This window comes from Xenopus tropicalis, chromosome 9, assembly GCF_000004195.4.
Source record: "Xenopus tropicalis strain Nigerian chromosome 9, UCB_Xtro_10.0, whole genome shotgun sequence".
Taxonomy (NCBI): domain Eukaryota; kingdom Metazoa; phylum Chordata; class Amphibia; order Anura; family Pipidae; genus Xenopus; species Xenopus tropicalis.
Window position 1 is genome coordinate 282,501 of NC_030685.2, and position 19,754 is coordinate 302,254.

Consider the following 19,754-nt stretch of genomic DNA (forward strand, 5'->3'; position numbering starts at 1 on the left):
CCGCCCTACCCATCCCAGTACCCGTCCCCCGGGGCACAGGGCACCGCAGTAATTGTGCCGCCGGGACCCAGTTCTACCTCCGCCGCCACCACCGTGACCTCCACTACTACCACTGTGACTGTGCTGCAGGGAGAGATCTTCCAGGGCTCCCCGGTACAGACCGTGTGTACCAACTGCCAGCAGCCAATCACCACTAAAATCTCCCACGATATCGGCCTCATGAACTTCCTGCTCTGCTGCTTCTGCTGCTTTGTTGGGTAGGTTATAGCGCTGCGAGCAGTTCTGCACCTATGGGACGGGTATTTTAACAGATTTACAGCCCAAACAAGGGGAACCCTAGGTGGTGCAAAGTGGGGGCCAATTCAGTCAAGCTCCCTGGCCTCTCCTCTCCACCCACAACTCCCTTTTCTTTCCCCAATTCTCTGCCCACCTCCCAGCTTCCTGGACCAATGCCCCACAGCTTTAGAGCCAGTGTTCCCTATAGGCATAAGGTTAGGGATACACACAGACAACTGATGAGCACATTTAGGGGCCATTATATCGTGCTGTGTACAATAAAAAGCGGTGTAAAAAAAAAGCTGGTTTTAGGACAGGGAAAGTTCAGGAGTAGAGGAGGAGACCCCAGTCTGACCCCCACCCAACCCAACTCCACAGTGGGCACCCAAGTTTGAAGCTGAACCTGCCTGACCACGGGTGTCGGATCAGCCTGTTACGTCACTGATACTGTTACTGTTACTGATAATAGATTCTGGATATTTCTATGGAATATTGGACCCAGGGTGGGGCAAGTATTTGTAGGTGCAAATCTCTAGGGTATTTTACCCCTTGGGTTTTTCTTCTCTCGCTTACCTTATCCCGGAGGCCAAAGTGTGACTATGTCTCTCCTTCTAGGTGCGACTTGGGTTGTTGCCTGATTCCGTGCATAATTAATGACCTGAAGGATGTAACGCACAGCTGCCCCAACTGCAAGTACCACATCTATACCTACAGGAGGATGTGCTAAGGGGGTCCTCCATCATTTCATCTCTCCGTCCATGGAGATGCCAGCCACCCAACCTTCCACAGACTGGAAATGATCCCAGCGGGTTACATGAAGGGGCATCTCTTTTTGAAGCACATTTCGGGCCAGCGCCCCCTAGTGCCAGTGAGTGTAGAACCCTGGCTTCCCTGTATATGGGGGCCTTAGGCTGTGTGTAAGTTGAACGTGGGGGGGGGTTGTGCTACATTCTAAGTTAGTGTCCTGTCCACAAGCTGCCAGTGAGGCCTCCGTCAAGAACCTTCCCATTGTAGGGTGTGTCCAATCAGCACAGGGAATCGGTGCCCCATATCACTAGCTCAGGACTTTGTGTTAACCCTTTCACTGCAGCCTAGGTATATAACACCACTGTCTGCAGTCAGGGGGTAAAACGTTGCATGCAATCTTCCAGCTAGTGTCTTCATGCACCCCCCCAACCAACATTCATGTTTCCCTGCACCCCATGTCACCCTTTCCTTTGCGTTGTGCTGTGACCCCGTGCCTACAAGACGTTTTCTGATTGGCCTGTTCTGCTGCCTTACCCCTTCTCACTTGCTACAGTGTTTGGAATGTTCCATTTGCTGCCTCTCTGAAGGGGAGCCAGGAATCAACTCAGCAGATAGTTTACTTTTTACATTTTGTACAAACTATAGATTGATATTTAACGAGTTTTGCTGCTTTCTATATTCTCCTGAGCATGAGATACGGGGCTGTACATTATCTACTGATAATAAAGCTGCACAGGAAGGAAATACGTTATAGGGGGGGTTAAAGAATAACACAGGAATGGTGAGTGCATGGCGGCTCTCCTTGTTTATTGCCCAGGGGTAAATAACTGAGCCCCACTAGTGTGTTGCACCAATAGTCTTAATGCTGAGGGGTGCAAGTCTACTGCTGCCCTAAACCCCAGGCAATAGTGAAAGAGTGGGGTGCGGGGGGCCCATGTGTTGTTCTTGTGATGAGCTTGCACGCCTGTAGGGTTGCCTTCCCCTTTATCATTGTAGCATTGGTGGGAATGGCGCTCGCTCTATGGTTATGAAGCAAAGCTTCCGCTGAATCTTTCTTACCCTTTTGTGTCACTTTACTGCCCTGTTGCTAAACCCTATCCCAGGCTCTCACCTCAGGCAAAATATTTTCTACTGTGTGAAGACTCTCCTTTTAAAGGGGAAATACCCTTTTTATAAAGTTTGGAAGAGGAGTTGTGGGCAGTGTCTAGAGGAGATTTCCCTTCCCTTTAACTCTGTGTGTTTGCCAGTTGTTCCTGGCTACCAGTTTGGCTAGCAGCCGGGCCATATTATACCCAGTGGCACACAGGCCTCTTGGCAAGGTACATCCATGAGTGGCTGCCAGTATATTCCTGTGCAATGGGCATAACCAGGACAGGGATTTGGGCACTGGGCAGCTGCTGGCATGTACAAGGGCAAGGGAGCCTGAAAGTTTAAGAATCCCCACGCTGATAGTAAGCCCCTCCCCAAACATGGCTGCTTGGTGTAACCAGAGACAAATGAATTTCCGACTGTGTGCGAGCCGCTTGCACTTGGTTTCCTCATGTTTGGCTGTAGGATTCTGCCTGCCGACAACTGCAGCTTCCTCATGCCTCCCCTGCATGCACTGTGCCACCATCATTCCTCCTGGGGGAGGAGCCAACTGAGCCCTCGCTGTGTTGGGCAGCGGATCTTTCCTGCTATCACCAGCACTGTAGCCACACAGGACTGTATGATCCGCATGGGACTGTGCACTTACTGTCAGCTTACTGGTACGTCCATTAAACTGTGATCTGAGCAGAACCTCTTGTCTTTATATTCTGTGATAAGCATGCGGGGGATTGCCGGAGTATGGGAAGTGAGCGTGGCAGAGATAAGTGTGCGGGGTATTGCAGGAGAATGGGAAGCGAGCGTGGCAGGGATAAGCGTGCGGGGTATTGCAGGAGTATGGGAAGTGAGCGTGGCAGGGATAAGCGTGCGGGGTATTGCAGGAGTATGGGAAGTGAGCGTGGCAGGGATAAGCGTGCGGGGTATTGCAGGAGTATGGGAAGCGAGCGTGACAGGGATAATCATGCGGGGTATTGCAGAAGTATGGGAAGCGAGCGTGGCAGGGATAAGTGTGTGGGGGATTGCCGGAGTATGGGAAGCGAGCGTGGCAGGGATAAGTGTGTGGGGGATTGCCGGAGTATGGGAAGCGAGCGTGGCAGGGATAAGTGTGTGGGGGATTGCCGGAGTATGGGAAGCGAGCGTGGCAGGGATAATTGTGCAGGGGATTCCTGGAGAATGGGAAGTGAGCGTGGCAGGGATAAGTGTACGGGGGATTGCCAGAATATGGGAAGCGAGCGTGGCAGGGATAAGTGTGCGGGGGATTGCCGGAGTATGGGAAGCGAGCGTGGCAGGGATAAGTGTGCGGGGGATTCCTGGAGAATGGGAAGCAAGCGTGGCAGGGATAAGTGTGCAGGGGATTCCTGGAGAATAGGAAGCGAGCGTGGCAGGGATAAGTGTGTGGGGGATTGCCGGAGTATGGGAAGTGAGCGTGGCAGAGATAAGTGTGCGGGGTATTGCAGGAGTATGGGAAGCGAGCGTGACAGGGATAATCGTGCGGGGTATTGCAGAAGTATGGGAAGCGAGCGTGACGGGGATAAGCGTGCGGGGTATTGCAGGAGTATGGGAAGCGAGCGTGGCAGGGATAAGTGTGCGGGGTATTGCAGGAGTATGGGAAGCGAGCGTGGCAGGGATAAGCGTGCGGGGTATTGCAGAAGTATGAGAAGCAAGCGTGGCAGGGATAAGTGTGCGGGGGATTGCCGGAGTATGGAAAGCGAGCGTGGCAGGGATAAGCGTGCGGGGGATTCCTGGAGAATGGGAAGCGAGTGTGGCAGGGATAAGTGTGCGGGGCATTGCCGGAGTATGGGAAGCGAGAATGGCAGGGATAAGTGTGCGGGGGATTCCTGGAGAATGGGAAGCGAGCGTGGCAGGGATAAGTGTGCAGGGGATTCCTGGAGAATGGGAAGCGATCGTGGCAGGGATAAGTGTGCGGGGGATTGCCGGAGTATGGGAAGCGAGCGTGGCAGGGATAAGTGTGCGGGGGATTCCTGGAGAATGGGAAGCGAGCGTGTCAGGGATAAGTGTGCGGGGGATTGCTGGAGGAGGGGAAGCGAGCCTGGCAGGGATAAGTGTGCGGGGGATTCCTGGAGAATGGGAAGTGAGCGTGGCAGGGATAAGTGTGTGGGGGATTCCTGGAGAATGGGAAGTGAGCGTGGCAGGGATAAGTGTGGGGGATTCCTGGAGTATGGGAAGCGAGTGTGCCAGGGATAAGTGTGCGGGGGGATTGCCGGAGAATGGGAAGTGAGCGTGGCAGGGATAAGTGTGCGGGAGATTTCTGGAGAATGGGAAGTGAGCGTGGCAGGGATAAGTGTGTTGGGGATTCCTGGAGAATGGGAAGTGAGCGTGGCAGGGATAAGTGTGCGGGGGATTCCTGGAGTTTGGGAAGCAAGTGTGCCAGGTATAAGTGTGCGGGGGGATTGCCGGAGAATGGGAAGCGAGTGTGGCAGGGATAAGTGTGCGGGGGATTCCTGGAGTATGGGAAGCAAGTGTGCCAGGGATAAGTGTGCGGGGGGATTGCCGGAGAATGGAAAGCGAGCGTGGCAGGGATAAGTGTGCGGGAGATTTCTGGAGAATGGGAAGCGAGCGTGGCAGGGATAAGTGTGCGGGGGGATTGCCGGAGAACGGGAAGCGAGCGTGGCAGGGATAAGTGTTTGGGAGATTTCTGGAGAATGGGAAGCGAGCGTGGCAAGGATAAGTGTGCGGGGGATTCCTGGAGTATGGGAAGTGAGCGTGGCAGGGATAAGTGTGCGGGGGATTCCTGGAGTATGGGAAGTGAGTGTGGCAGGGATAAGTGTGTGGGGGATTCCTGGAGTATGGGAAGCGAGCGTGGCAGGGATAAGTGTGCGGGGGGATTGCCGGAGAATGTGAAGCGAGCGTGGCAGGGATAAGTGTTTGGGAGATTTCTGTAGAATGGGAAGCGAGCGTGGCAGGGATAAGTGTGTGGGGGATTCCTGGAGTATGGGAAGCGAGCGTGGCAGGGATAAGTGTGCGGGGGGATTCCTGGAGTATGGGAAGCGAGCGTGGCAGGGATAAGTGTGTGGGGGATTCCTGGAGTATGGGAAGCGAGCGTGGCAGGGATAAGTGTGCACAATATATTATTGGCCCAAACCCAGGCTTCACTGCTGCCCTGGGGGCCGTACTAGACAGGCTTCACTGCTGCCCTGGGGCTGTACCAGACAGACCTCAGCTGCCCTGGGGGCCGTACTAGACAGACCTCAGCTGCCCTGGGGCCGTACCAGACAGACCTCAGCTGCCCTGGGGGCCGTACTAGACAGACCTCAGCTGCCCTGGGGCCGTACCAGACAGACCTCAGCTGCCCTGGGGGCCGTACTAGACAGACTTCAGCTGCCCTGGGGGCCGTACCAGACAGACTTCAGCTGCCCTGGGGGCCGTACCAGACAGACCTCAGCTGCCCTGGGGGCCATACCAGACAGACCTCAGCTGCCCTGGGGGCCGTACTAGACAGACTTCAGCTGCCCTGGGGGCCATACCAGACAGACCTCAGCTGCCCTGGGGGCCGTACCAGACAGACCTCAGCTGCCCTGGGGGCCGTACTAGACAGACTTCAGCTGCCCTGGGGGCCGTACTAGACAGACTTCAGCTGCCCTGGGGGCCGTACTAGACAGACTTCAGCTGCCCTGGGGGCCGTACTAGACAGACTTCAGCTGCCCTGGGGGCCGTACTAGACAGACTTCAGCTGCCCTGGGGGCCGTACTAGACAGACTTCAGCTGCCCTGGGGGGTTGTTCCTGACAGACCTCGGCTGCTCTGAGGGGTTGTTCCTGACAGACCTCAGCTGCCCTGGGGGGGCCATTCGGGGTGGGGGGTGTCCCTTATTGGGGATTCTTGCTAATGTGGGGCAGGCTCTGGGCTTTGCAAGGGCAAATTAGAAGATATTGGTGGCAGAGATAAACAGCAAATGTGGTGGTGCCACCCCTGGAGTGTTGTCATTGGGTTTCCAGTCTTGTATGGTCTTTGTCTGCCTAATGTTCCCTTTAATGGTTTCGTGTATAGCGTCTCCCGTGGTTTCTTTTATTTCAGTGCTCTGCTCCTTTAAGGGCTATGGCACGCCTGGTTGGCTTCAGTTGTTTATGGCTACACTGGGGCATCTCCCACAGAGCCAGACTGGTAAATCGACATTCTTACTGTTGTTCTGCAGGAATCTGAATATTCAGCAATGTTCAGACCCAGTGACACCTCTGTCATAAAAAAGTACCATTTATATTGGGCCTCGTGTTACTCAACTGAGCTCTCTGTATCCAGATAATACACCTGGGCAATAACCTGTCTCCAAAGGGCCACAACACACCTTTTTATTCTCTGCCAGATCAGAATAAGGTGGAAGGAGTCCTGTAAATCTGGAACAGCCATGAGGTCTCCATTGTCACAAACTTCTTCCTTTACACCCATCCTGACATTTGGCTTAGGTTAATGGAGAGGGTCACAGAGATGGTCAGGGTGAGAGGCATGGAGAGGGTTCAGTAGGGGCTCGTGGTAAGGGTTATAGAGATGTTCATGCAGAGGTTCATGGAGAGCGTTACAGAGATGTTCATGCAGAGGTTCATGGAGAGCGTTACAGAGATGTTCATGCAGAGGGTCATGGAGAGCGTTACAGAGATGTTCATGCAGAGGGTCATGGAGAGCGTTACAGAGATGTTCATGCAGAGGGTCATGGAGAGCGTTACAGAGATGTTCATGCAGATGGTTATGGAGATGGTTACAGAGATGTTCATGCAGAGGGTCATGGAGATGGTTACAGAGATGTTCATGCAAGCGGTTTGGAGAGGCTTATGGAAGTCGTTACAAAGTTGTTTGTTGCACAGGGTTTGGAGAGGATTATTGAAAGTGCTTGGAAGAGGCTCATGGAGAGGATTATAGAGATGTTTATACAGAGGGTATGGAGAGGGTTATGGAGAAGGTTCAAAGAGGCTCATGGAGAGGGTTATAAAGATGTTTTTGCAGACAGTTTGGAGAGGTTTATGGAGAATGTTCAGTCGAGGCTCATGGAAAGTGTTATAGAAATGTTCATGCAGAGGGTTTGGAGAGACTTATAGAAAAGGTTCCGGAGAGGCTCATGTAGAGGGTTCCTGAGATGTTAACGCAGAGGGTTTGGAGTGAGTTTGAAAAGAGTTATGGAAAGGGTTCAGGAGAGGCTTATGGAGAGGGTTACAGAGATGTTAATGCAGAGGGTTTGGAGTGAGTTTGGAAAGAGTTATGGAAAGGGTTCAGGAGAGGCTTGTGGAGAGGGTTACAGAGATGTTAATGCAGAGGGTTTGGAGTGAGTTTGGAAAGAGTTATGGAAAGGGTTCAGGAGAGGCTTGTGGAGAGGGTTACAGAGATGTTAATGCAGAGGGTTTGGAAAGAGTTATGGAAAGGGTTCAGGAGAGGCTTATGAAGAGGGTTACGGAGATGTTAATGCAGAGGGTTTGGAAAGAGTTATGGAAAGGGTTCAGGAGAGGCTTGTGGAGAGGGTTACAGAGATGTAAATGCAGAGGGTTTGGAAAGAGTTATGGAAAGGGTTCAGGAGAGGCTTGTGGAGAGGGTTACAGAGATGTTAATGCAGAGGGTTTGAAAAGAGTTATGGAAAGGGTTCAGGAGAGGCTTATGAAGAGGGTTATGGAGATGTTAATGCAGAGGGTTTGGAAAGAGTTATGGAAAGGGTTCAGGAGAGGCTTATGAAGAGGGTTACGGAGATGTTAATGCAGAGGGTTTGGAGTGAGTTTGGAAAGAGTTATGGAAAGGGTTCAGGAGAGGCTTATGGAGAGGGTTACGGAGATGTTAATGCAGAGGGTTTGGAGTGAGTTTGGAAAGAGTTATGGAAAGGGTTCAGGAGAGGATTATAGAGAGGGTTACGGAGATGTAAATGCAGAGGGTTTGGAGTGAGTTTGGAAAGAGTTATGGAAAGGGTTCAGGAGAGGCTTATGGAGAGGGTTACAGAGATGTTAATGCAGAGGGTTTGGAGTGAGTTTGGAAAGAGTTATGGAAAGGGTTCAGGAGAGGCTTATAGAGAGGGTTACGGAGATGTTAATGCAGAGGGTTTGGAGTGAGTTTGGAAAGAGTTATGGAAAGGGTTCAGGAGAGGCTTATGAAGAGGGTTACGGAGATGTTAATGCAGAGGGTTTGGAAAGAGTTATGGAAAGGGTTCAGGAGAGGGTTACAGAGATGTTAATGCAGAGGGTTTGGAAAGAGTTATGGAAAGGGTTCAGGAGAGGCTTATGAAGAGGGTTATGGAGATGTTAATGCAGAGGGTTTGGAAAGAGTTATGGAAAGGGTTCAGGAGAGGCTTATGAAGAGGGTTACGGAGATGTTAATGCAGAGGGTTTGGAGTGAGTTTGAAAAGAGTTATGGAAAGGGTTCAGGAGAGGCTTATGGAGAGGGTTACGGAGATGTTAATGCAGAGGGTTTGGAGTGAGTTTGGAAAGAGTTATGGAAAGGGTTCAGGAGAGGCTTATGGAGAGGGTTACGGAGATGTTAATGCAGAGGGTTTGGAGTGAGTTTGGAAAGAGTTATGGAAAGGGTTCAGGAGAGGATTATAGAGAGGGTTACGGAGATGTAAATGCAGAGGGTTTGGAGTGAGTTTGGAAAGAGTTATGGAAAGGGTTCAGGAGAGGCTTATGGAGAGGGTTACAGAGATGTTAATGCAGAGGGTTTGGAGTGAGTTTGGAAAGAGTTATGGAAAGGGTTCAGGAGAGGCTTATAGAGAGGGTACGGAGATGTTAATGCAAGAGGGTTTGGAGTGAGTTTGGAAAGAGTTATGGAAAGGGTTCAGGAGAGGCTTATAAGAGAGGGTTACGGAGATTTTAATGCAGAGGGTTTGGAGTGAGTTTGGAAAGAGTTATAGAAAGGGTTCAGGAAGAGGCTTATAGAGAGGGTTACGGAGATGTTAATGCAGAGGGTTTGGAGTGAGTTTGGAAAGAGTTATGGAAAGGGTTCAGGAGAGGCTTATGGAGAGGGTTACAGAGATGTTAATGCAGAGGGTTTGGAGTGAGTTTGGAAAGAGTTATGGAAAGGGTTCAGGAGAGGCTTATGGAGAGGGTTACGGAGATGTTAATGCAGAGGGTTTGGAGTGAGTTTGGAAAGAGTTATGGAAAGGGTTCAGGAGAGGCTTATGGAGAGGGTTACGGAGATGTTAATGCAGAGGGTTTGGAGTGAGTTTGGAAAGAGTTATGGAAAGGGTTTCAGGAGAGGCTTATGGAGAGGGTTACGGGAGATGTTAATGCAGAGGGTTTGGAGTGAGTTTGGAAAGAGTTATGGAAAGGGTTCAGGAGAGGCTTATGGAGAGGGTTACAGAGATGTTAATGCAGAGGGTTTGGAGTGAGTTTGAAAAGAGTTATGGAAAGGGTTCAGGAGAGGGTTACAGAGATGTTAATGCAGAGGGTTTGGACTGAGTTTGGAAAGAGTTATGGAAAGGGTTCAGGAGAGGCTTATAGAGAGGGTTACGGAGATGTTAATGCAGAGGGTTTGGAGTGAGTTTGGAAAGAGTTATGGAAAGGGTTCAGGAGAGGCTTATAGAGAGGGTTACGGAGATGTTAATGCAGAGGGTTTGGATTGAGTTTGGAAAGAGTTATGGAAAGGGTTCAGGAGAGGGTTACAGAGATGTTAATGCAGAGGGTTTGGAGTGAGTTTGGAAAGAGTTATGGAAAGGGTTCAGGAGAGGGTTACAGAGATGTTAATGCAGAGGGTTTGGAGTGAGTTTGGAAAGAGTTATGGAAAGGGTTCAGGAGAGGCTTATAGAGAGGGTTACGGAGATGTTAATGCAATGAGTTAGGAGAGGGTTATGGAAAGAATTCAGAAAAGGCTCGTGGAAAGAGTTATAGAGATGTTCACAGAGGTCAGGTCTAGTCCCTCATCCTTCCCTGGTGTCCTGATTCTGCCAAGTTCAGAGTTGGAAGCTCCATATAAACCTTTAGTCAATTGTTCTCATACCTACGGAATGGGGCAAGAAATGGCACCTTGGCTTTGCCTAGTCATTGATCCCAATTTGTGCACCTGTTAATATTGGGGTCTGCCTTGGGGGCTCCCTACATGCTGTCAGCGACACCCGCCTTTCCCTGCTAGCAGATATGCAGGTATCTTGTTTGCCAGTCAGGGCAAGTTTTGGGTAGCATGCATGCTTTAACTCCTCCATGCTCATGAAACTCCAGCTTATGGGGTAATTGTGATGAAATACATCGCTTTTTGTCATTGGTATTCCTGTACCTTTGACTGATTGGTCCATGGCTCTATGTTTTCTGCGCTGAACCTCAACGTATAAAGTCACAACTCACAGCTCTGGAGTGAAACAAACTTTCATTCTAATACCGGAACCCCCTAAGGCCTACAAACCATTGGGCTGTTGGCATCAGAGTTCTAGACCAGTTTCAGGCCAAATTACAATCAGGCACTAAAGCAAGTCAAGGTAGGACCTGTGAGTGGAATCAGTGCCCTGGTTTGGAGACATCCCAAGAAATGCCCCCCTCATGCCTACATGATGAGGGTCCTGTATGTCCCCTTTAACCACATTCTAAATTGCTTGCTGTAGTGCAGACAGACGAGTAGCCATGGATGAATAATCTCTTTATTTATACAGAAAAAGGCTTAGCCCTGGGTCAGGACTATGACATAATGTATTGCTCTGGTCTCACAGTCCAGGGGCCCCACAAAATACAAAGCTTCAGGCCTCCTGGGCTCTTGAGGGAAGGAAACCCCAACAGAATGGGCTGGAGAAGATGAGGAGAAAGGTCCTTTCTTACAAGTCTTTATAGGCATCCTTGTTCTGCTGCATCCACTCCTGGAACTTCTTGGCTTTGGGGTTGAGCTCGAGCGTGAGATCCACATTCCGGACTGGTTTCATCTGGTAGAACTCAAACATATTGCCCAGTTCTTGTGCTCCAGGGAACCCTAAACTTCTGTAGGCGTCTAGGGAGATCTGTAGGGCAGAAGAGTAGGGTTTAAGCCTGAATCTCAAGGACAGAGATCTCACTCACAGCAATGGATCAGTCAAACTCACCTTGGCATCTTTGATGGTTTTCCCAGTGGCCTTGGACATGATGTCAGCGTACTGGGCCACCAATAGCTTGTCTGTGCTGAGTCCGATGTCCTTCCCTATGTACTTGGCTGGGCACTTCAGGACACTGACCACCACTGGCCCCAGATCTGACACGGACATCCCATCCAGCAAGATGTCACCCATAGGGATGGCTGGAAAAATACAGCAGTTTCTCGTTGCATTAACAGGACCAGAACTTGGACATTTCGTGGACATTTAGGAACTATGCATAAAAATGGTCTCCAGAGACCAGCGCCTCACTGTAATGCACTGGCAACAGCAAGTTATCATGCCCCCCACCCGGGAACCCCCTCCCTCCCCATGGCAATACCCCAAGCTACAGATACATGATGATGTCCATAACATTATCCCAATGATGCACCAACATGAACCCCCAAACTCCTTACCAAGATTGTAGGTCTCCCCGTCACTTGCTTTTGTTGGCCTGAAGAAGGTCAGCAGGTTTTCAAAATAGCTGGGGAGTCTGACGCTGGTCATGGGGACCCCGATCGCTCGGAAGTACTCCTCCACCTCTCCTTTGCCATCAAAGTGGAGCACCTCTAGCTTTCCCCCCGTCAGCTTCTTCACATTCTCCAACCCACTGTAGACCACATGCTTCAGGCCCAGACGTTTGGTCACATCTGCGATCCGTTTCCCCTGCAAGAATTGTATCAGAGGGTCAGGAATGGGGGGCTCCCAGAATCCCATGCAGCAGTAGCAGCAGAGGTCCCAAACATGGCCGGTATAGAATTCTGATATTGGGAATACTGGTAGGAATGGTGGGATTCCATGGACTGTAGGTATATAAATACATGGAATTATGCTGGGAGTTGTATCAGTGCACAAGGGTGACATGGTGGGTAGGTAATAAATGTGATATAGGGAAGGATGCTGGGAGTTGTATCAGTTGGTGGGGTTACACAGTGGGTAGGTACATATATGTGATATAGGGAAGGCTGCTGGGAGTTGTATGAGTGGGTGGGGTTACACAGTGGGTAGGTACATATGTGATATAGGGAAGGATGCTGGGAGTTGTATGAGTGGGTGGGGTTACACAGTGGGTAGGTACATATATGTGATATAGGGAAGGATGTTGGGAGTTGTATGAGTGGGTGGGGTTACACACGGGGTAGGTACATATATGTGATATAGGGAAGGATGCTGGGAGTTGTATGAGTGGGTGGGGTTACACAGTGGGTAGGTACATATATGTGATATAGGGAAGGCTGCTGGGAGTTGTATGAGTGGGTGGGGTTAGACATTACCTGCTCAATCTCTTTGTCTTTGTTAAAGTGTTCCCAGAAATTGGTGACAACAAAGGCTGAATCTGCCCCAGTCAGTGCCGACTCCACGTTGGTCTCATTGTCCAGATCCGCACACACCACCTCCGCCCCGGCTTCTTTTAGCTTGAGGGCCGCCGGTTTGGTGGTGTCCCTTGTAATTGCCCTGACGGTGTAACCACCATTGGCCAGCAGGGCGGCAGCCACTGAACCCCCCTGAGCACCTACAGGAAAGACAGGAAGCGTCACGGGGGCAGATGTGCAAGGTGGGGGGGGGCAGATGTGCAAGGTGGGGGGGGGCGGGAGGGTAAGTAGTTATGCCCACAATACAGGGAGAGCTTGGGGCCAACATGGAACACGTGTGGCCCCTTGGTACAGAGTAAGAAAAGCCAATCAGATACAAGTTGGGAGGCAGCTGATTGGAGATACCAGAGCCTGATTAAGCAATTAAACAATTAATCAGATGGAAGCAGGAGAGGGTGGGGCATTAGAACACAGGAGCAGAAAACTGGGCTGCAGCCAAATGAACCATCAGTTGCTATGGGAAACTGTCCTGTAGCAACAATGCACGGGGCCCAGGGGTTGCTACGGGTAACTGTACTGCAGTTTCAGTGTGTTGGTGACAACAATGCATTATGGGTAAGTGTCATTTCTCTCTTGCACACATTAGTGAATTGGGCCCCTTGTGCAAAGCCCCTGCATTGGTGCAAATGTAACACTGAGCACACAGCTTGCCCAGATCAACCAATAACGTGCTTGTTGTAGAACAGGTGACCAGTAATTGCAGCCTGCTGATTGGCCTCTTTACTCATTTGTTTCCATTTCTTTGTGTTACTGAGCCAAGAGTTGTGTTAGTTATTTGGGTGAGGCAGTAGTGCGAGTGTCAACAGAGTACACACCCACTGGCGAGTGTGCGAGGGTATGTGTAACCCAAGAGCAAGCACTCTCTGCAAATACTGGGGGGCCCAGGAGATATGGGGGGGCAGTGGGGTTACTGAGGGATAACAGTAGCGTGTAGTTGTGCCACTATAGTAGGGATAGGGGTGAGTGTGCGAGGGTATGTGTAACCCAAGAGCAAGCACTCTCTGCAAATACTGGGGGGCCCAGGAGATATGGGGGGGCAGTGGGGTTACTAAGGGATAACAGTAGCGTGTAGTTGTGCCACTATAGTAGGGATAGGGGTGAGTGTGCGAGGGTATGTGTAACCCAAGAGCAAGCACTCTCTGCAAATACTGGGGGGCCCAGGAGGTATGGGGGGGCAGTGGGGTTACTAAGGGATAACAGTAGCGTGTAGTTGTGTCACTATAGTAGTGATAGGGGTGAGTGTGCGAGGGTACACCTGGAACATAAAGAGAGGCATGTGTGTGTGTGTGTTAGTGAGCCCACAATATCCCAGTGCCCCCCCTGCACCCCACAATATCCCAGTGCCCCCCCTGCACCCCACAATATCCCAGTTCCCCCCCTGCACCCCACAATACCCCAGTGCCCCCCCACACCCCACCAGCAGCCCCCGGGGGTCACTCACCTGTAGCTCCAAACACCGCCACAACTCTCTTAGCAGCCATAGTGCAGGGAATGAGCGAGACAGCAAGCGTGGGGCGAGACAGGCAGGGGCTGGAGTTATGGGGCAGGAGAGACACCCAGGGGCTGAATTTATAATCAACTCCCCTCCCCGTGTCACTGTGATTCAGCACAACATACAATTGCCCCGGGGGTAGGAGGGAGATGACACACTGTGTATATACACTGAATGCTTCTTATCCAATGCCCAGTCCTGCTGACTCACCCCCCCCATACCATCTTGTAGTGTGTAAATACCCCTGTATAGGGTAATATCCCCCCGCAGCTCCCACATCAGCCCCCCCCATACAATCTTGTAGTGTGTAAATACCCCTGTATAGGGTAATATCCCCCCGCAGCTCCCACATCAGCCCCCCCCATACCATCTTGTAGTGTGTAAATACCCCTGTATATGGGTAATATCCCCCCGCAGCTCCCACATCAGCCCCCCTCACATACCATCTTGTATTGTGTAAATACCCCTGTATAGGGTAATATCCACCCACAGCATCTGCATCAGCTCATCTGCGTACCCACAGCACCCACATATACCCATATACATGGGTATTTACACACTACAAGATGCTATGTGGGGGGGCTGATGTGGGAGCTGCGGGGGGATATTACCCTATACAGGGGTATTTACACAATACAAGATGGTATGTGAGGGGGGCTGATGTGGGAGCTGCGGGGGGATATTACCCTATACAGGGGTATTTACACACTACAAGATGGTATGGGGGGGGGTGAGTCAGCAGGACTGGGCGCTGGATAATAAGAAGCATTCAGTGTATATACACAGTGTGTCCAACTCCCTCCTACCCCCGGGGCAATTGTATGTTGTGCTGAATCACAGTGACAGCCCTGAGCTACAGTGGGGGGACCAGTATGAGCAGGAACCGACCCATCAACCCTAATGTGGGGTGCAGAGATATAAGTCCCTATATAAGGGGAATATTGGGAGGGTGCAGCTAATGTGGGGTGCAGAGATATAAGTCCCTATATAAGGGGAATATTGGGAGGGGTGCAGCTAATGTGGGGTGCAGAGATATAAGTCCCTATATAAGGGGAATATTGGGAGGGGTGCAGCTAATGTGGGGTGCAGAGAGATAACTCCCTATATAAGGGGAATATTGGGAGGGGTGCAGCTAATGTGGGGTGCAGAGATATAAGTCCCTATATAAGGGGAATATTGGGAGGGGTGCAGCTAATGTGGGGTGCAGAGATATAAGTCCCTATATAAGGGGAATATTGGGAGGGTGCAGCTAATGTGGGGTGCAGAGAGATAACTCCCTATATAAGGGGAATATTGGGAGGGGTGCAGCTAATGTGGGGTGCAGAGATATAAGTCCCTATATAAGGGGAATATTGGGAGGGTGCAGCTAATGTGGGGTGCAGAGAGATAACTCCCTATATAAGGGGAATATTGGGAGGGGTGCAGCTAATGTGGGGTGCAGAGAGATAACTCCCTATATAAGGGGAATATTGGGAGGGGTGCAGCTAATGTGGGGTGCAGAGATATAAGTCCCTATATAAGGGGAATATTGGGAGGGTGCAGCTAATGTGGGGTGCAGAGATATAAGTCCCTATATAAGGGGAATATTGGGAGGGGTGCAGCTAATGTGGGGTGCAGAGATATAAGTCCCTATATAAGGGGAATATTGGGAGGGGTGCAGCTAATGTGGGGTGCAGAGATATAAGTCCCTATGTAAGGGGAATATTGGGAGGGGTGCAGCTAATGTGGGGTGCAGAGAGATAACTCCCTATATAAGGGGAATATTGGGAGGGGTGCAGCTAATGTGGGGTGCAGAGATATAAGTCCCTATATAAGGGGAATATTGGGAGGGGTGCAGCTAATGTGGGGTGCAGAGATATAAGTCCCTATATAAGGGGAATATTGGGAGGGTGCAGCTAATGTGGGGTGCAGAGAGATAACTCCCTATATAAGGGGAATATTGGGAGGGGTGCAGCTAATGTGGGGTGCAGAGATATAAGTCCCTATATAAGGGGAATATTGGGAGGGTGCAGCTAATGTGGGGTGCAGAGAGATAACTCCCTATATAAGGGGAATATTGGGAGGGGTGCAGCTAATGTGGGGTGCAGAGAGATAACTCCCTATATAAGGGGAATATTGGGAGGGGTGCAGCTAATGTGGGGTGCAGAGATATAAGTCCCTATATAAGGGGAATATTGGGAGGGTGCAGCTAATGTGGGGTGCAGAGATATAAGTCCCTATATAAGGGGAATATTGGGAGGGGTGCAGCTAATGTGGGGTGCAGAGATATAAGTCCCTATATAAGGGGAATATTGGGAGGGGTGCAGCTAATGTGGGGTGCAGACATAGAAGTCCCTATATAAGGGGAATATTGGGAGGGTGCAGCTAATGTGGGGTGCAGAGATATAAGTCCCTATATAAGGGGAATATTGGGAGGGGTGCAGCTAATGTGGGGTGCAGAGATATAAGTCCCTATATAAGGGGAATATTGGGAGGGTGCAGCTAATGTGGGGTGCAGAGAGATAACTCCCTATATAAGGGGAATATTGGGAGGGTGCTGCTAATGTGGGGTGCAGAGATATAAGTCCCTATATAAGGGGAATATTGGGAGGGTGCAGCTAATGTGGGGTGCAGAGATATAAGTCCCTATATAAGGGGAATATTGGGAGGGGTGCAGCTAATGTGGGGTGCAGAGATATAAGTCCCTATATAAGGGGAATATTGGGAGGGGTGCAGCTAATGTGGGGTGCAGAGATATAAGTCCCTATATAAGGGGAATATTGGGAGGGTGCAGCTAATGTGGGGTGCAGAGAGATAACTCCCTATATAAGGGGAATATTGGGAGGGGTGCAGCTAATGTGGGGTGCAGAGATATAAGTCCCTATATAAGGGGAATATTGGGAGGGTGCAGCTAATGTGGGGTGCAGAGATATAAGTCCTGGTAAGACCTGGGGTAAGGGGAGGAGCTGGGGATTGTGGGAGGGTTAGCCCTGGGGTAAGGGGAGGAGCTGGGGATTGTGGGAGGGTTAGCCCTGGGGTAAGGGGAGGAGCTGGGGATTGTGGGAGGGTTAGCCCTGGGGTGAGGGGAGGAGCTGGGGATTGTGGGAGGGTTAGCCCTGGGGTAAGACCTGGGGTAAGGGGAGGAGCTGGGATTGTGGGAGGGTTAGCCCTGGGGTAAGGGGAGGAGCTGGGGATTGTGGGAGGGTTAGACCTGGGGTAAGGGGAGGAGCTGGGGATTGTGGGAGGGTTAGCCCTGGGGTAAGGGGAGGAGCTGGGGATTGTGGGAGGGTTAGCCCTGGGGTAAGGGGAGGAGCTGGGGATTGTGGGAGGGTTAGCCCTGGGGTAAGGGGAGGAGCTGGGAATTGTGGAGGGTTAGCCCTGGGGTAAGGGGAGGAGCTGGGGATTGTGGGAGGGTTAGCCCTGGGGTAAGGGGAGGAGCTGGGGATTGTGGGAGGGTTAGACCTGGGGTAAGGGGAGGAGCTGGGGATTGTGGGAGGGTTAGCCCTGGGGTAGGGGAGGAGCTGGGGATTATGGGAGGGTTAGACCTGGGGTAAGGGGAGGAGCTGGGGATTGTGGGAGGGTTAGCCCTGGGGTAAGGGAGGAGCTGGGGATTGTGGGAGGGTTAGCCCTGGGGTAAGGGGAGGAGCTGGGGATTGTGGGAGGGTTAGCCCTGGGGTAAGGGGAGGAGCTGGGGATTGTGGGAGGGTTAGCCCTGGGGTAAGGGGAGGAGCTGGGGATTGTGGGAGGGTTAGCCCTGGGGTAAGGGAGGAGCTGGGGATTGTGGGAGGGTTAGCCCTGGGGTAAGGGGAGGAGCTGGGGATTGTGGGAGGGTTAGCCCTGGGGTAAGGGGAGGAGCTGGGGATTGTGGGAGGGTTAGACCTGGGGTAAGGGGAGGAGCTGGGGATTTGTGGGAGGGTTAGCCCTGGGGTAAGGGGAGGAGCTGGGGATTGTGGGAGGGTTAGCCCTGGGGTAAGGGGAGGAGCTGGGGATTGTGGGAGGGTTAGCCCTGGGGGTAAGGGGAGGAAGCTGGGGATTGTGGGAGGGTTAGCCCTGGGGTAAGGGGGAGGCGCTGGGGATTGTGGGAGGGTTAGCCCTGGGGTAAGGGAGGAGCTGGGGATTGTGGGAGGGTTAGCCCTGGGGTAAGGGGAGGAGCTGGGGATTGTGGGAGGGTTAGCCCTGGGGTAAGACCTGGGGTAAGGGGAGGAGCTGGGGATTGTGGGAGGGTTAGCCCTGGGGTAAGGGGAGGAGCTGGGGATTGTGGGAGGGTTAGACCTGGGGTAAGGGGAGGAGCTGGGGATTGTGGGAGGGTTAGACCTGGGGTAAGGGGAGGAGCTGGGGATTGTGGGAGGGTTAGCCCTGGGGTAAGGGGAGGAGCTGGGGATTGTGGGAGGGTTAGCCCTGGATAAGGGGAGGAGCTGGGGATTGTGGGAGGGTTAGCCCTGGGGTAAGGGGAGGAGCCTGGGGATTGTGGGAGGGTTAGCCCTGGGGTAAGGGGAGGAGCTGGGGATTGTGGGAGGTTAGACCTGGGGTAAGGGGAGGAGCTGGGGATTGTGGGAGGGTTAGCCCTGGGGTAAGGGGAGGAGCTGGGGATTGTGGGAGGGTTAGCCCTGGGGTAAGGGGAGGAGCTGGGGATTGTGGGAGGGTTAGCCCTGGGGTAAGGGGAGGAGCTGGGGATTGTGGAGGGTTAGCCCTGGGGTAAGGGGAGGAGCTGGGGATTGTGGGAGGGTTAGCCCTGGGTAAGGGAGGCGCTGGGGATTGTGGGAGGGTTAGCCCTGGGGTAAGGGGAGGCGCTGGGGATTGTGGGAGGGTTAGCCCTGGGGTAAGGGGAGGAGCTGGGGATTGTGGGAGGGTTAGCCCTGGGGTAAGGGGAGGAGCTGGGGATTGTGGGAGGGTTAGCCCTGGGGTTAAGGGGAGGAGCTGGGGATTGTGGGAGGGTTAGCCCTGGGGTAAGGGGAGGCGCTGGGGATTGTGGGAGGGTTAGCCCTGGGTAAGGGGAGGAGCTGGGGATTGTGGGAGGGTTAGCCCTGGGGTAAGGGGAGGCGCTGGGGATTTGTGGAGGGTTAGCCCTGGGGTAAGGGGAGGAGCTGGGGATTGTGGGAGGGTTAGCCCTGGGGTAAGGGGAGGAGCTGGGGATTGTGGGAGGGTTAGCCCTGGGGGTAAGGGGAGGAGCTGGGGATTGTGGGAGGGTTAGCCCTGGGTAAGGGGAGGAGCTGGGGATTGTGGGAGGGTTAGACCTGGGGTAAGGGGAGGAGCTGGGGATTGTGGAGGGTTAGCCAGCTGGGGTAAGGGGAGGAGCTGGGGATTGTGGGAGGGTTAGACCTGGGGTAAGGGGAGGAGCTGGGGATTGTGGGAGGGTTAGCCCTGGGGTAAGGGGAGGGAGCTGGGGATTGTGGGAGGGTTAGTCCTGGGGTAAGGGGAGGCGCTGGGGATTGTGGGAGGGTTTAGACCTGGGGTAAGGGGAGGAGCTGGGGATTGGGGAGGGTTAGACCTGGGGTAAGGGGAGGAGCTGGGGATTGTGGAGGGTTTAGCCCTGGGGTAAGGGGAGGAGCTGGGGATTGTGGGAGGGTTAGACCTGGGGTAAGGGGAGGAGCTGGGGATTGTGGGAGGTTAGCCCTGGGGTAAGGGGAGGAGCTGGGGATTGTGGGAGGGTTAGACCTGGGGTAAGGGGAGGAGCTGGGGATTGTGGGAGGGTTAGCCCTGGGGTAAGGGGAGGAGCTGGGGATTGGTGGGAGGGTTAGTCCTGGGGTAAGGGGAGGCGCTGGCGATTGTGGGAGGGTTAGACCTGGGGT

General features: G+C 52.5%; 2 protein-coding genes across 9 annotated transcripts in view; one reads left to right on the forward strand and one right to left on the reverse strand.

The window, feature by feature from the left end:
- cdip1 (cell death-inducing p53 target 1) overlaps positions 1-2,802 on the forward strand; it is a 10,404-nt gene extending 7,602 nt beyond the window's left edge. For all 8 annotated transcript variants that reach the window (XM_031892706.1, XM_031892703.1, XM_031892702.1 and 5 more), the window contains 2 exon segments: positions 1-257; positions 892-2,802. The exon segment at positions 1-257 is cut by the window's left edge and continues 68 nt beyond it. In XM_031892706.1, the coding sequence (XP_031748566.1) occupies positions 1-257; positions 892-1,003 (369 nt within the window). In that variant the 3' untranslated portion in view covers positions 1,004-2,802.
- A 7,843-nt stretch (positions 2,803-10,645) lies between these two features.
- Positions 10,646-14,004, reverse strand: nmral1 (NmrA-like family domain containing 1). The gene is given in 5 exon segments (NM_001016962.2): positions 10,646-11,010; positions 11,092-11,282; positions 11,538-11,787; positions 12,396-12,634; positions 13,936-14,004. Coding segments are annotated over 5 exon segments (900 nt in total). The 5' UTR covers positions 13,976-14,004; the 3' UTR covers positions 10,646-10,830.
- Positions 14,005-19,754: the final 5,750 nt, after the last annotated feature.